The 14,301-nt window shown below is 51.3% G+C and overlaps 1 protein-coding gene across 1 annotated transcript in view; it reads right to left on the bottom strand.

Moving 5' to 3' along the window:
- Window positions 1–14,301, bottom strand: part of IGF1R (insulin like growth factor 1 receptor) — a 305,476-nt gene that overhangs the window by 252,095 nt on the left and 39,080 nt on the right. Inside the window, exon 2 of the mRNA XM_070358355.1 lies at window positions 151–696. Within this exon, the coding sequence (XP_070214456.1) occupies window positions 151–696 (546 nt within the window). The remainder of the gene's footprint in view (window positions 1–150; window positions 697–14,301) is intronic.

Here is a 14,301-nt window from a genome sequence, read left to right as displayed (position 1 = left end):
CCACAATCTCATGGCAAGAAGCCCCCTGAGATGCCACACTCTCGTGGCAATAGAGCCACACCCACCTGGGAGAAACAGGCACCCAAAGAGGAGGACAGACACGGCCGGGGGTGGGGGAGGGGGGGGACCGAGGCCACAGCCCCGTCTTACTTTTCTGGCAGCGGTTTGTCGTCCAGCAGCGGTAGCTGTACTCGTTGTTGATGGTCGTCTTCTCACATAGCGGCTTCTCCTCCATCGTCCCTGGGCACAGGTCCCCACACTCCTTGGGGGGCTTGTTCCCCACGATGTAGTTGTTGGATGCCGCGTCCAGGATCAGGGACCAGTCCACCGTGGACAGGTAGCACAGGTCAGCGTTCTTCTCGATCCGGATGGCCCCACGGGTGATATTCCGCAGGTTGTAGAGCCCGATGTCCTTGAGGTTGGTCATCTCGAAGATGACCAGGGCGTAGTTGTAGAAGAGCTTCCAGCCGCGGATGACCGTGAGGTTGGGGAAGAGGTCGCCCAGGCTCTCGAGGCCGGCCACGCGGAACAGCAGCAGGTACTCGGTGATGACGGTGAGCTTGGGGAAGCGGTAGCTGCGGTAGTCCTCAGCCTTGGAAATGAGCAGGATGTGGAGGTAGCCCTCGATCACCGTGCAGTTCTCCAGGCGCTTCAGCTGCTGGTAGTCGTTGCGGATGTCGATGCCCGGCCCGCAGACTGCAGGGACACAAGAGGGGAGGGCAGCACAGGCTTCAGTTACAAGGAAAGCACATTTCACAAACTAATTCCCCGCCCGCCACACGGCCAGTCTCCAGGAACCCTATATTATCGTTAAAGAGGTAAGGCTCCCTTCTCACCACCGACTGCCGGAGGAGCAGGGCGCAGGTGGACTGTCTGGGGAGCTCACTGGCCAGTTCTCCTTCGGGATGTGCCTGGTGTGGGTCAGAGCACTCAGCACACTAACCACTGCGGAAGATGCCACCCCACCTCACCAACGTGCAAACCACAGCCTGGAGCCCAGGGCCACACAGGGACACAGGAGAGGGTCAGGGCTGCACCCCAGGCCTGCCGGCAGGTGCCCAGACACACACGCCCTGCCCCCAGTACAGAGCGCAGTGCCCCGCGCCTGAGCAAACAGCCCCCCAGCCAAGGGACAGCAGCCCACTGCCGCGCCAGCCTCAAGGACACCCTGCGTGTCCACAGAGGACAGGCGCCGTGGCCTGTGAGGGAGGGACCCGGGAAGCACACGCCCACGTCTCCTGCTTCCATCTGACGTCGGCAGGTGGCCACGGGCTCTTCCCCAGCACTGAATATAGACAGAAAGGCTAACTCAGCAGTGAGATAAGAACCTGCGATTTATATGAATACAAGAAGTATCCAATTCCAACTTTAATAAAGAGCTTTCTTAATTGAGAAAGGACGCTTCCTGTAGAAAGCTTAGATGATAGCAAGAAGACAATTAAAATCATCAATAATCTCAACATCCAAAGATATCACTAACTACGCCAATTATCTTTTCTCTATAATTTAAGGTAAAGGAAACCAGACAATAATAGAATGTTTTCAAATATACTTCCTTCATTTCATATGAACATGTTACCAAGTCAACACCCTTCTACGTCACCGTTTTATGAAGGAGACGGTAATGGTAAGATGTAAACGTGCACCATGAGTTCGTTTCTTTCTAAACCGATACCCTACTGGCGAATATTCAGGTTACCTCCATGCTTCCACATCATAAACAACAGTCCAGTGCACATTCTCTGCAGATATTCAAAACTATTTTTTGAGGATAAATCCCTAGAAGTAGACTAATGTCAACATTGGAAACTGTTTTTAACTTTTAAAATTCTAGACATAGACAAGCAGAAAAACCCTCGGTTACTATTCTCTCTCAAAAGTGTTAATAATCCCCAACCCTCCCATTACAGTTCTCACAGCGGCGTTTCCTGATTGATGTAATTTGTTAACTTGTGAAGCTCCCAACACACACAGCACTGCAGGAGACACAGACGCCCTGCAGGAGGCTGCTGGGGGAGGAAGGAGCTGAGACCCGTGAGGAACAGCCGCCAGGCAAAGCAGGAGGGGTCGGTGTGTGCACACTGCCGGCCCGAGCCATATGCGGGCGCAACCAGAGGCTGGGAGGACAGGGGTGGTCCTGAAGCTTCTGCAGAGGGACGGTCCTCCCTGTGGCAGCGCCAAGGGGCCCTCTCACACACAGCAGCTCCTGAGGGATGGTCCTCCCTATGGTAGCGCCAAGGGGCACTCTCACATACAGCAGCTCCTGAAGGATGATCTTCCCTATGAAGCGCCAAGGGGCACTCTCACACACACCAGCCCTGAGGGATGCTCCTCCCTGTGGCAGAGCCAAGGGGACTCTCACACACAGCGGCTCCTGAGGGACGGGCCTGGTTTAAAGCTGGGTGTAACACGCCAGAGGCCAGAGGAAAGGAAGAGCCAGATACAGTCATGGGGCCGCCAATCGGATGGCCGGGGGTGAGAGGAGGCAGAGGGAGGGAGTCTGGCCGAGCACAGGTCCCATGGGTTCACGTCTGTGACCTCAGGAAGGAGGCCTGTGCGAATACTCCTGGGTGAAAGAGAAGTCGCACCAAGGCGGCTTCTCGGAGAAAGACTCAGAGTGAAGGAGAGGCGGAAAGGCAGAACAGGAGGCAGCCCAGCGGGGCCACAGCCACAGCTGGGGAACCCGACAGAGCGAGGAGGGGGAAGCAGGGGACCCCGGGTGAACGGCAGGCAAGCCGCGAGGACCTGGACCCAGAAACTTCTTCATCTGGCCCAACTTCCCCCTTGCACTGGTGAGAAAAAGCGGCCTCTCGGACAGAGGAGAACAGGAGAAAGCAGACATCGGAGAACATCCGCAGCGGACGGAGGCTGCGCTGGGCGCTCTGGACGCGCCCTTGCGTGGCGCAACCGTGTGGGTCTCAACAGCAACTCACGGCACGCGATGCCGCCGCCTCCTGAAGGAGGGAGCCCAGCTCGAGGGCGCACGTGTGCAACACACCAGCCCCCTCCCTCAAACCGGACACAAGGCTTTTAGAGCGTCTCTGCCCTTAGCATCCTCACCAACAGGTCATCTCCAACCCAGCCAGCGGGGCTTCCTCCCTGGTCACAGCACCAAAGGGCTCAGCAAAGCCCCTGAGGACACCATCAAAGCCGAGGACAGTCTCAGGCCTCATCTCACTTGGCCCCGGCAGAGTCCTCTGGCCTCGCCGCCTTCTCTAGGACCCTCTGGTCCTGCTCGCCCATCGTCCGCCCTCCCTCTTCGCCAGACCTCCAAGTGCTGGCCTCCCCCTCGCCTCCCCCGCCATCACACAGGGCAACAGGCTTCCTGCGTCCTGGGCCCAGAGCCCTGAGCTCAGCAGGAGAACACCCACCTGCCCACTCCCTGGCTCCACTTAGGGGTCTAATAACTCATGTCCTCCCCACCCAAGCCTGCCTCCCAAGCTTCCCTATTTGGTCGCTGCCAGTCCCATGCCTGAACTGCTCGTATCAAACACCAGAGTCATTCCCGACTCTGTCCCCTACCCCACGCCACTCGGTACCCAGTGCAGCAACGACTCCTCTTGGGCCTCAGGCTTATTGAAATGTCAGAGAAAGACTAACACTACGCTCCTACTTACATAAGGTATCAAAAAAAAAAAAAAAGCCAAACTCATAGAAAGAGAGTAGAATGGCGGTAGCCAGGGGCTGGGAGAGATGTTGGTCCCGCGGTACAAACTCCCCAGTAGGGCTGGGGGAGTGAACGCACAGCCTGGTGACCACACTGAACAGTCCTGTATCATATACACTTGCATAGACACATGCAGAAGTCCCATTTTGGGAGGGAATGGAGGTGTTAATGGGTCTGACATCAGCGATCATTCTGCCATGTATACATAGATCTAATGACCACACTGCACACCTTAAACTCATGTTTATGCCCTGTCTTAATGTCAGTACCATCTCAGACCTCCTGGCTGCAACTCCCAAGCCTGTGGGAAGCTGAGAGGCTCAGGTGGTCTTCCTGCCACAAGGCCCCCTCTCTGCAGCACACAGCTCCTCACCTCCGCCACCCACTCCTCCCCATCCTGGAGGGTGTCCACCCTCCCCAGGACCAAGGCCTGGTCCTTCTTCCCACACTGACTGCTGCCACCACAACAGCAGCTCAGGGAGGACAGGAAGGGATTTTCCATGGAGCCCACAGTTCTATCTGCAGAGCCTGAAACCGAGCCTGTGTGCGGTCCACACGCACTTGACACACGCATGCAGTGAGGGTGCCTTTCCCCACGCCCATCTGTCTCCACCCACTGCCCTCAGTCTCACCGGAGCCACCGCATCCCTGGCCTGGACGACAGCTTGCCCAGGATCCCACCCCGACCCCGGGCCGTCCCGGCCTCCTCTTCGAGTATGTTCCCGCTCAGCGAGCCGCAGCCCCCAAGCTCCTTCCTTCACCCGTGCTGTTCAGAGCCCACGCCCCCACCCCAGGCCACAGCTGCCCGGTTCCCACCCTGAGCCACTCCACTCAAACGCCCCCTCCTCGGAGCTGTTGCCCGCACACCAAAGCTCCACCAGCCTGCCCCTGCCTCCCTGTCCCTCATTTCTCTGTGTCACCCATTTCAGAGCACTCTGCAAGCCTGCAAAGTGTCAGTACCTGAAAGGATACATTTAGCTATTTCCCCCCGAAGGCAGAGGCTCTGCCCTGCATGCTTCCTGCTCTGTCTCCCAGGCCTGGCGTCAGGCCCACAGCAGCATCACTGAAGACGGGCTGCCCAGCAGGAGCCAGGGGAGCTTCAGGGCTGCTTCCCACCCGAGTTAAGTCAGCTGAGGGGAAACGGAGACAGCAAGGTCTCCATCAGGTTCTGCCCCTGGAGCACTCTCCAACCCAGTCATACCACCCAGCTTTGAGCCATGACTCAACGTGAAAGTCTTTTCTTGTTTTGTACTATTTATTTCTTCCTGAGGCTTCAGTTCAGTTCAGTCGCTCAGTCGTGTCCAACTCTTTGCGACCCCATGGACTGCAGCACGCCAGGCCTCCCTGTCCTTCGCCAACTCTCGGAGCTTGCTTAAACTCATGTCCATTGAGTCGATGATGTCATCCAACCATCTCATCCTCTGTCGTCTCCTTCTCCTCCTGCCCTCAATCTTTCCCAGCATCAGGGTCTTTTCCAATGAGTCAGCTCTTTGTTCCAGTGGCCAAAGTATTGGAGTTTCAGCTTCAGCATCAGTCCTTCCAAAGAACACCCAGGACTGATCTCCTTTAGAATGGACTGGTTGGATCTCCTTGCAGTCCAAGGGATAATCAAGAGTCTTCTCCAACACCACAGTTCAAAAGCATCAATTCTTCTGTGCTCAGCTTTCTTTATGGTCCAACACTCACGTCCATACATGACCACAGGGAAAAACCACAGCCCTGACTAAACAGACCTTTGTTGGTAATGTCATGTCTCTGCTTTTTAATATGCTGTCTAGGTTGGTCATAACTTTTCTTCCAAGGAGCAAGTGTCTTTAATTTTAATTTCATGGCTGCAGTCACCATCTGCAGTGATTTTGGAGCCCAAGAAAAGTCTGTCACTGTTTCCACTGTTTCCCCATCTATTTGCCATGAAGTGATGGGACCGGATGTCATGATCTTAGTTTTCTGGATGTTGAGTTTTGAGCCAACTTTTTCACTCTCCTCTTTCACCTTCATCAAGAGGCTCTTTAGTTCTTCACCTTTTGCCATAAGGGTGGTGTCATCTGTGTATCTGAGGTTACTGATATTTCTCCCGGCAATCTTGATTCCAGCTTGTGCTTCTTCCAGCCCAGCATTTTGCATGATATACTCTGCATGTAAGTTAAATAAGCAGAATGACAATATACAGCCTTGACATACTCCTTTCCCAATTTGGAACCAGTCTCTTATTCCATGCCCAGTTCTAACTGTTGCTTCTTGACCTGCATACAGATTTCTCAGGAGGCAGATAAGGTGGTCTGGTATTCCCATCTCTTGAAGAATTTTCCTCAGTTTGTTGTGATCCACACAGTCAAAGGCTTTGGTGTAGTCAATAAAGCAGATGTTTTTCTGTAACTGTCTTACTTTTTTGATGATCCAACGGATGTTGGTAATTTGATCTCTGGTTCCTCTGCCTTTTCTAAATCCAGCTTGAAAATCTGGAAGTTCATGGTTCATGTACTGTTGAAGGCTGGCTTGGAGTAATTTTGAGCATTACTTTGCTAGTGTGTGAGATGAGTGCAATTGTGCAGTAGTTTAAACATTCTTTGGCATTGCCTTTCTTTGGGATTGGAACGAAAATTGACTTTTTCCAGTCCTGTGGCCACTGTTGAGTTTTCCAAATTTGCTGGCATATTGAGTGCAGCACTTTCACAGCATCATCTTTTAGGATTTTAAATACCTCAACCGGAATTCCATTACCTCCACTAGCTTTGTTCATAGTGATGCTTCCCTAAGGCCTACTTGACTTCACATTCCAGGATGTCTGGCTCTAGGGGAGTGATCACACCATCCTGGTTATCTGGGTCGTGAAGATCTTTTCTGTACAGTTCTTCTGTGTATTCTTGCCACCTCTTCTTAATATCTTCTGCTTCTGTTAGGTGCATACCATTTCTGTCCTTTATCGAGCCCATCTTTGCATGCAATGTTCCCTTGGTATCTCTAATTTTCTTGAAGAGATCTCTAGTCTTTCCCATTCTGTTGTTTTTCTCTATTTCTTTGCATTGATCACTGAGGAAGGCTTTCTTATCTCTCCTTGCTATTCTTTGGAACTCTGCTTTGAGATGGGTATATCTTTCCTTTTCTCCTTTGCCCTTTGCTTCTCTTCTTTTCTCAGTTATTTGTAAGGCCTTCTGGGACAACTATTCTGCCTTTTTGTATTTCTTTTTCTTGGGGATTGCTTGATCACTGCCTCCTGTATAATGTCACGAACCTGTGTCCATAGTTCCTCAGGCACTCTGTGTATCAGATCTAATCCCTTGAATCTATTTCTCACTTCCACTGTATAATCATAAGAGATTTTATTTAGGTCTTACCTGAATGGTCCAGAGGTTTTCCCTACTTTCTTCAATTTAAGTCTGAATTTGGCAATACAAGTTTATGATCTGAGCCAGTCATCCCCCAGTCTTGTTTTTGCTGACTGTATAGAGCTTCTCCATGTTTGGCTGCAAAGAATATAATCAATCTGATTTCAGTATTGACCCTGTGGTGACGTCCAGATCAGTCCTAAGGCTTAGCGCTTAAGAACTGATGCTTATGAACTGTGGTGTTGGAGAAGACTCTTAAGAGTCCCTTGGAGAGCAACGAGCTCAAACCAGTCAATCCTAAAGGAAATCAACCCTAAATATTCATTGGAAGGACTGATGCTGAAGCTGAAGTTCCAATACTTTGGCCACCTGATGCAAAGAGCCAACTCAATGGAAAAGACCCTGATGCTGGGAAAGATTGAAGGCAGGAGGACAAAGATGCAGCAAAGGATGAGATGGTTAGACAGCACCACCAACGCAATGGACATAAATCTGAGCAAACTCCAGGAGTTTGTTAGTGAAGGACAGGGGAGCCTGGCATGCTGCAACCCATGGGGTCACAAAGAGTTGGACCTGACTTTAGCAACTTAACAACAACAATGCCCAATCTAAACACTCATATTCTTTCCATGCCATTATAAATTAAGTATATTAGTTTGCTCCTAAAAAACAGGAGTTTTTATACAGGAGTACTTGGATGTAATTTATTACTGCTGTATTCATCCTGGTATTCATATGTTGATGATATTAGCAAGTGTTAACATGAATTTGTTTGTGATCATTTTGAATAGACCAGAAAATTCAGTACCCAGGGAAAGACCATAAAGACACAAAACCCAAGTCTGTTGAAACTTCCTATGGCCCCGAGACAGACACGGGAGGAATCCCATGATGCTGTCCCAGGCCCCTTCCACGGCCAGTATACACCACTCCACGGAAGCCGCACTTCAGGGCCACGACCAACAGCTTCTTCAGATCAAAGCACTGCCTCGCACTGGACACTTTTTGCCATTTACAGAAGAAAAGGGAAAAGGCAGGAAAAACTACGCACTTCTTCTTGAAGAAGAGACAAGTCCAAGGCAGGACGCAGCCACCAGCTGGTTCGGGTTGCATGAGTGACACTGTGGGTCTTCGGGATGTTCTGTGATAGGAACTGAAGAGGAGAAAACCCAGCTGGACCACAAGTGACCACACCGTGCTCAGAGGGCGCAGGCCACCAACAGGGAAGCGAATACAAGGCGCTTCATCTGTGCCGCGAGATAACACAAGTGCCGAGGGAGGGAACGCGCCACGCTGCGAAGGAAGGGAAGGCACAGCCTTGCTGCGACTCACTGGCAACTAGAAAGAGGTCACAAAACACTGCTTTTCCTTCTCAAAGAAACGGAGAGCCAAGGAACTCGCAAACCTTAGGAAAGTCGCTGGCACGCGAGAGCACAGGCTGGCCTGGGAAGAATCAGGGAAGCTCGTGGAGTTGAAGGCAAGTAGGAAGTGGAGAGAAAGAACACAGCTGGAAGGTGGGAGCAGGGGCCGGGGGGCAGCCCCAAAGCCGGTGGACAGCCGCAGCAGAAGTGAAATAGGTGGGGAACTGACAGGACAGGGAGCCAGGGTGCGGGCAGGTGGGGACTAAAGCGCCGGCGGGGGCCACCCCGCAGGGAAGGGGCCGGAGCACAGGCAGCCGGGCTGGCAAGGGACACGGGCAGGGCTCACTTCCCCTAAGATGCCATTTTAAACAGCCTTTCCACCGACGGAAATGCTGCTCCCCACAAATTCCTCATCAAAACAGCAAAAGGCAGTATTTCTGCTCTAGGGACTTGAGTGAATGGCATAAACAAACTATACATCTTTGGAAAACGAATCCCTAAAAACTGCTCATATAAGAAGGGCTAATGAAAAGCATTTGGCTGAGAAAACCCCCAAAAGCTGTGTATCTAGGTATTAACATTTGGAAAAGTTACACAAGAAATTCAACTCCAATGCCATTGCATGCTCTGCATTAAACACAATCCTGGGTCCTAGAAAAAGAAAACGGGTGACTCAGGTCTGAGCCCTGGAGAGTGCTATGTGTGTGTATATATATATATGGCCTGGCTCCTGACCCCAACAGCTCATACCGCTCCCATCTCTAAGCCTCATCTTCCACACCTGCAAAATGGGCAGCTCATACCTACCCCACTGAGGCTGTCAAAGGATCAGATGAGGACTTCTGTGTTCCCACCATAATAGGAAGCTTGAGGCAATATTACTATATAAATTAAACATTGATAAAAACATTCATCTATTGTGTTGCGCCAATCTAAACATAACCAATATACCGCAATGGGGAGCAATGAACAAAATCGTGGATTAGCCTTCTAACACCAGCTTCATTAAAGGACAGCCAAGGTAGTTATCTCACTAAAATGTTCTCCACTTTGATTACCTCTTCTTTAAAAACATGGGACAGCCTTGGCTGTACTTGGAAATAAAAGACATCAGGAAGCACAATTAGCATCACTTTCCTGCAGGTCTAGAGGCAAATAAGGAAAAAGAAAAACCTGCTCAAAGAAAGCCAGTTGTCATCTCTGGTTCTGGTGGGAAAATTCTACAAACCAAACCTTCTGTCTCAGCCCGCGGCCCAGGGTAAGGGTTCTCTACTTCCCTTAAAATGAACTCTTCAGAACTAGTCACTGAGTACTACCAAAATTCCCTCCAGACCCTATCACTCTGCAAAAGCCACGCTGAGCCAAGAGGTCAGAAGAGGACTCATGTCTGTCACTGAGCTTTGTATAAGAAGATACAATAACCACCTCTCGGGCCAGGGCCAAATAAAACAAGATAAAAGTTTTAACAGTCAATGAGCAGGCCTCAGGGATCGCAAAGAAGGGAGCCAGGCCTCCCACCTCTGGGAGTTCAGGAAGCCTTCGCAGGGGAAGGGATCGCTAAGGAATGATCTGAAAGGTGAGCAGGGTCTTGCCAGGAAAGTGGGGAGGGTAGGGGAGGCACACACCTGGAGGCGGCTGGCAGCAGTTCAGGGGAACCCCAGGGGTACCACCCGGGAGACAGGGAAGAGAACAAGGGGAACAGCAGACCGGATGCTGGAAAGCAGACTGAGACAAGCGCTCAGTAGGCCAGCGTCATTTTGCAGGCTGAAGGACAGAATTCAAGACCCTGAGCGTGCATCCAAACCTCCTGGAGGGCCTGGGAAAAGAAGATGGTGCAGGGGCCTGAGAACTGGCATTTCCAGTAAGTGCCTGCTGGCCTGGGTACCACCCTGTGAGAACCAGTGCCCCAGAAAATAATCCTTTAAGATCCTCACCTAGCAGTACCCTCCCCCCGACTATACTCGCTATGTGATGGACGACACGCCTGTGCACCTGTGGTTCTCAATGTGATTTTTACCAGAAAATCCCCACAGGAAGCCCACAGACACTATGCAGAAAGCACAGCAAAGATGAAGAAAAAGGGGGTGGAGGTGGAGCATCCCTAGCGCTCCCCGATCTACCCACGGCGGCTGAATATGCAGCCCCTTCTCTGAGTCAGCATCTCAGCACAGCCTCCGGGAAGTGGGGGCATGAGTCTCTTTCTGCCCACTTGTCAGCAGACTGCAACAACCAAAAACTCAGAGGAGGGGAGAAAAGACAATGTTGTGATAACAAACACTACGGATACTCCAGAGTTTGTTAAAATAGAATTTTCTGTGTAAATGTAAACAGATACAATTCATGTTAAGCCTTTTATCTTCGTGTATCATTGAGAACGTATTTGTACTGTATATGTACATTTATATTCTTACACAGACTACAGATCCAGGATATTCCACACAGACCCAGGCACCTGATACATTCAATGACTGAAGGCCATCTTCAGAATGTAAGGGATTGCATTACACACGTGACTCTGGGGACAGAAATTAAAAATTAAGTGAGATTTTCAACGTGCAATGAACAAATGCATTGCCCCCTCCTAAGAGCCATGTCTACCATGCATAAAAGCAAACCTAAAAATGCATGCACACATGAGATGTAGCCCTGGAGGCTCTGAATGTGAAAACAGAGTGCTGCGATGTGGCACAGAAATGACAAAGACCAGTAAGGTGTTTACATCCTGCCTGCCAACAGAGCAGTGCAAGCTTCACCGGGAGTTAATTCAGAGACCAGAGACCGGTGCGAACACAAGCCCCAGCAACCCCATCACATAAAGCATCTGGAGCCAGACAGGCTGCTGAAGAAGGAAGCCGGGTTTGCTTCCACGGAGGTGCACCAACGATTTTCCTGGGTCTTCATTAAGAACAGCTTTGCCTGCTCTGACGGTTACTCCAAATTCCTTTCTGATCTTAAAATATCGAAAGCCCGATATTCTTTCTAAGTCTCTATATTTTAAAAGTGCCTTCATGAGCACCTCCCATCCTTTCTAGTTATTTCCAGTTCCGACAGCTGGCTGCCTTTTTGACAAAGCACCATACAGGGACCAGCCTTTCTTGCTTACAGCTACCCACTCAGGCCCCCACAGGCCCCGTGGGGCCTCCCCACTACCCAGGCGGGTGGGACAGCACCCCAGCCTCTGAACCCTGAATCTGTGTGGCCAGCAGACGATGCTGGGGGGCCCAGGCCCTGCTTGAGGTGTGGGGCCGGTCCCAGCAGAAGGAAGCAGATGTGCTACAGCCTGACCCGCAAAATAAGCGTTCTTCTCTCCCCTCTCCCTTATGATTTCAGGCTTCCTACTCAGGAACGGGCAAGCCTTCTAATGAGAATCAGCCCTGTGGCCCCCATTCCGTCTCATCATCTTTTGTAGAACACGTATCACTGCAGTTAAGAGTTCACATCCTCGTTTCAAGAGTATTGTCCTAGTCTCTACAGTTCTCTGGTTCCCTCAGTGACCTGCACTCTTTCAACCAGCCAGCTATCTAGACAAACTGATGCTCAAGGCAGAAAACCCACACACCTGTTCCTCTGCACTGTGAGGCAACTTCTCATAAATGTGGTGTTGAAGGTTAGTCCCTTGAGTTGCTGAATCTTTTTATCTTGATCGGGGCCTTTGATGAGAGGGAGGGGCACCGGGTCAGTCCTCAGAGACCAGGTAACTCTTGGTTACCTCACCACACTTCCAGGACAAGGGCTGCGAGGATGTGCAGATGTATCTGGCTACAGGAAACCACCTGGGAATGTCGAAAGTTAGGAAACTGATGGACTAGCGTGAGAGGTCTGCCCTTGAGTCACATCGGATGAAGTCGGCCACAGTCTAGTTTGCAGAAATGCAGCCCTGCAAGTGGGGTCCTTAGCTTCTTCCCACTTTATATAGAGATGTGTGCAGGTGCCCACCTGTCTGACCACTTACACCTCTGGTGTGCTCAGAGCCCACTTCCACAGAGGACTCTTCCTGAGGCCCCTGTGTGTGCCCTGACGTCTTCTGGCTGTCCTGGGCACAGCACTCCCCACCCCAGTCATGCCTGGCCTGGCAGCGCATTTCTCAATGCCCCACCTCTCTGAGGCAGGGCTGTGGCTGGACCCGCCTTCCTTCCTGCTGGGTCCTCCTGGGTCCTGGGTGGTGGACAGACTGTGTACCCTGCGTTAGCTGTTCTTATCAGAGCGTCTGGAGGCCGGTCACATCCCTGACTCCTCCACTGAGGCAGGCCTGGAGAGTACCCTCTGCATTCAGGACCTCTCTCTCCACGCCACTGGTGCCTGGACAGCAGCCTCCAGGAAGACACTCCCCGCATCCTGCCAGAAGACACCCCAACCCAGGGCACCCCCAAGCCTTGGCTTCCCAAAGATCAGTGAAACGCCTTTCTCCCAAGCAGTTCAATCCCACTCTGCACCAGATAACAGCCCGACACCCCAGCCGCCAGAGTAACACTCCCTCCCTGTGCTCTCGGAGTATCAGCCAAAGACGAACAGAGAACAACACCGCTGCAGAGAAGCCTCAGGCCATAAACCATAAACCATCATAAGACACAACGACCTGGAAATTGGGGATTTTTTCCTTCTTAGTCTGAGGACTTTTTAAATTGGTAGACTGGGGGGACACTAGACTTCATTTACAGTGCCTTGTTAAAAATCTCATCATATCCTTGTCAACAAGGTAAAACAAGACAAACTACATTTGAAGAGCTTGGTAAATGCACAATTTACCCTTCAAAGCGCTGACTCGCGAGTGGCCCGAAGAAGGTCTCTAGTGGAAGGCGACAAGGCTCTTTCTGTATGTTTCCACATTTTCATCAATTACTTGAGCGATGGCACAGATAAAATGTTTATCTAATCAAGGATGACAAGTTTCCAGGAGAGATGGCAAATACATTGGATGACAGAGTCATGAGCTAAAAAGATCAACAGATTGGAATTGCAATAGAGAGGAAATAATGTTATTTGGACACTTGGGTGCAAAAAAAGAAATGCACAAATGTAGGAGGTGTGAAAAAGACTTAGGAGATTTAATTGGATATAATTTCTGTATGTGATGATGGGGCGTTGTGACTGCCAAAAAAAAAGCCAGGCCGTCTTAAGACTATACTCAAGGAGACTTTGTAAAGTAAGGGGCCAGAGGAGGGGTCCCCAAAATGGGGTTTCAGCCTCCGCACTTCAAAAGAGAAGAGAGGAAACAGGAGAGCACCCCAGGGACAGCCAGGAGGAACAGGGCTGTGAAGCGTCTATCCCACGGGGAACAGCTGCAGACAGCAAGCACTCGAGGATCCCAGGAGGAGGCTGGCTGGTTCCGTGCAAGGCACAGCGGGAAGGAAAACACAGAATACAGAACCAACGCAGCACAGGGGCTTTGGGTTCCGGGTAAGAACACACAGTAGGATTTATCTGAAGTCAGAATGGGCTAAAGAGGTGACGAAGGTTTCTGTGGACCGGCACATTTCAGAGACTTTGTAAGCCTGACTTTACCCACCGCTGGTAACTGTGGGATGACATTTGTCCTGTTCACAGCTGAGAACACTGACCAACAAAGGACCCGCCCAGGATCGGTCTGTCACTAGGGCCCAGAGATGGGGCTAAAATACGGATTCCCTCACACAATTCTGAGCAGAGAACTCCTTTTGAGAGACAGTCCAAGGCTGGCAAGGATGCTACTGCCCAGGGCCTGTCGCCCAAAGAGGGGTCCTCCCACAACTGGTACACCTGGAGAGCCACCTGCCCAGGCTCGGAGGTAGAGACCTTAGCTTCTTCCCACTTTATATAGAGACGTGTGCAGGTGCCCACCTGTCTGACCACTTACACCTCTGGTGTGCTCAGAGCCCATTTCCACGGAGGACTCTTCCTGAGGCCCGTGTGTGCCCTGACGTGTTCTGGCTGTCCTGGGCACAGCACTCCCACCCCAGTCATGCCTGGC

This window comes from Bos mutus, chromosome 21, assembly GCF_027580195.1.
Source record: "Bos mutus isolate GX-2022 chromosome 21, NWIPB_WYAK_1.1, whole genome shotgun sequence".
NCBI classification, from domain to species: Eukaryota; Metazoa; Chordata; class Mammalia; order Artiodactyla; family Bovidae; genus Bos; species Bos mutus.
The sequence above is the reverse complement of the archived record's forward strand: the minus strand, read 5'-3'. Positions and strand labels throughout refer to the sequence as shown.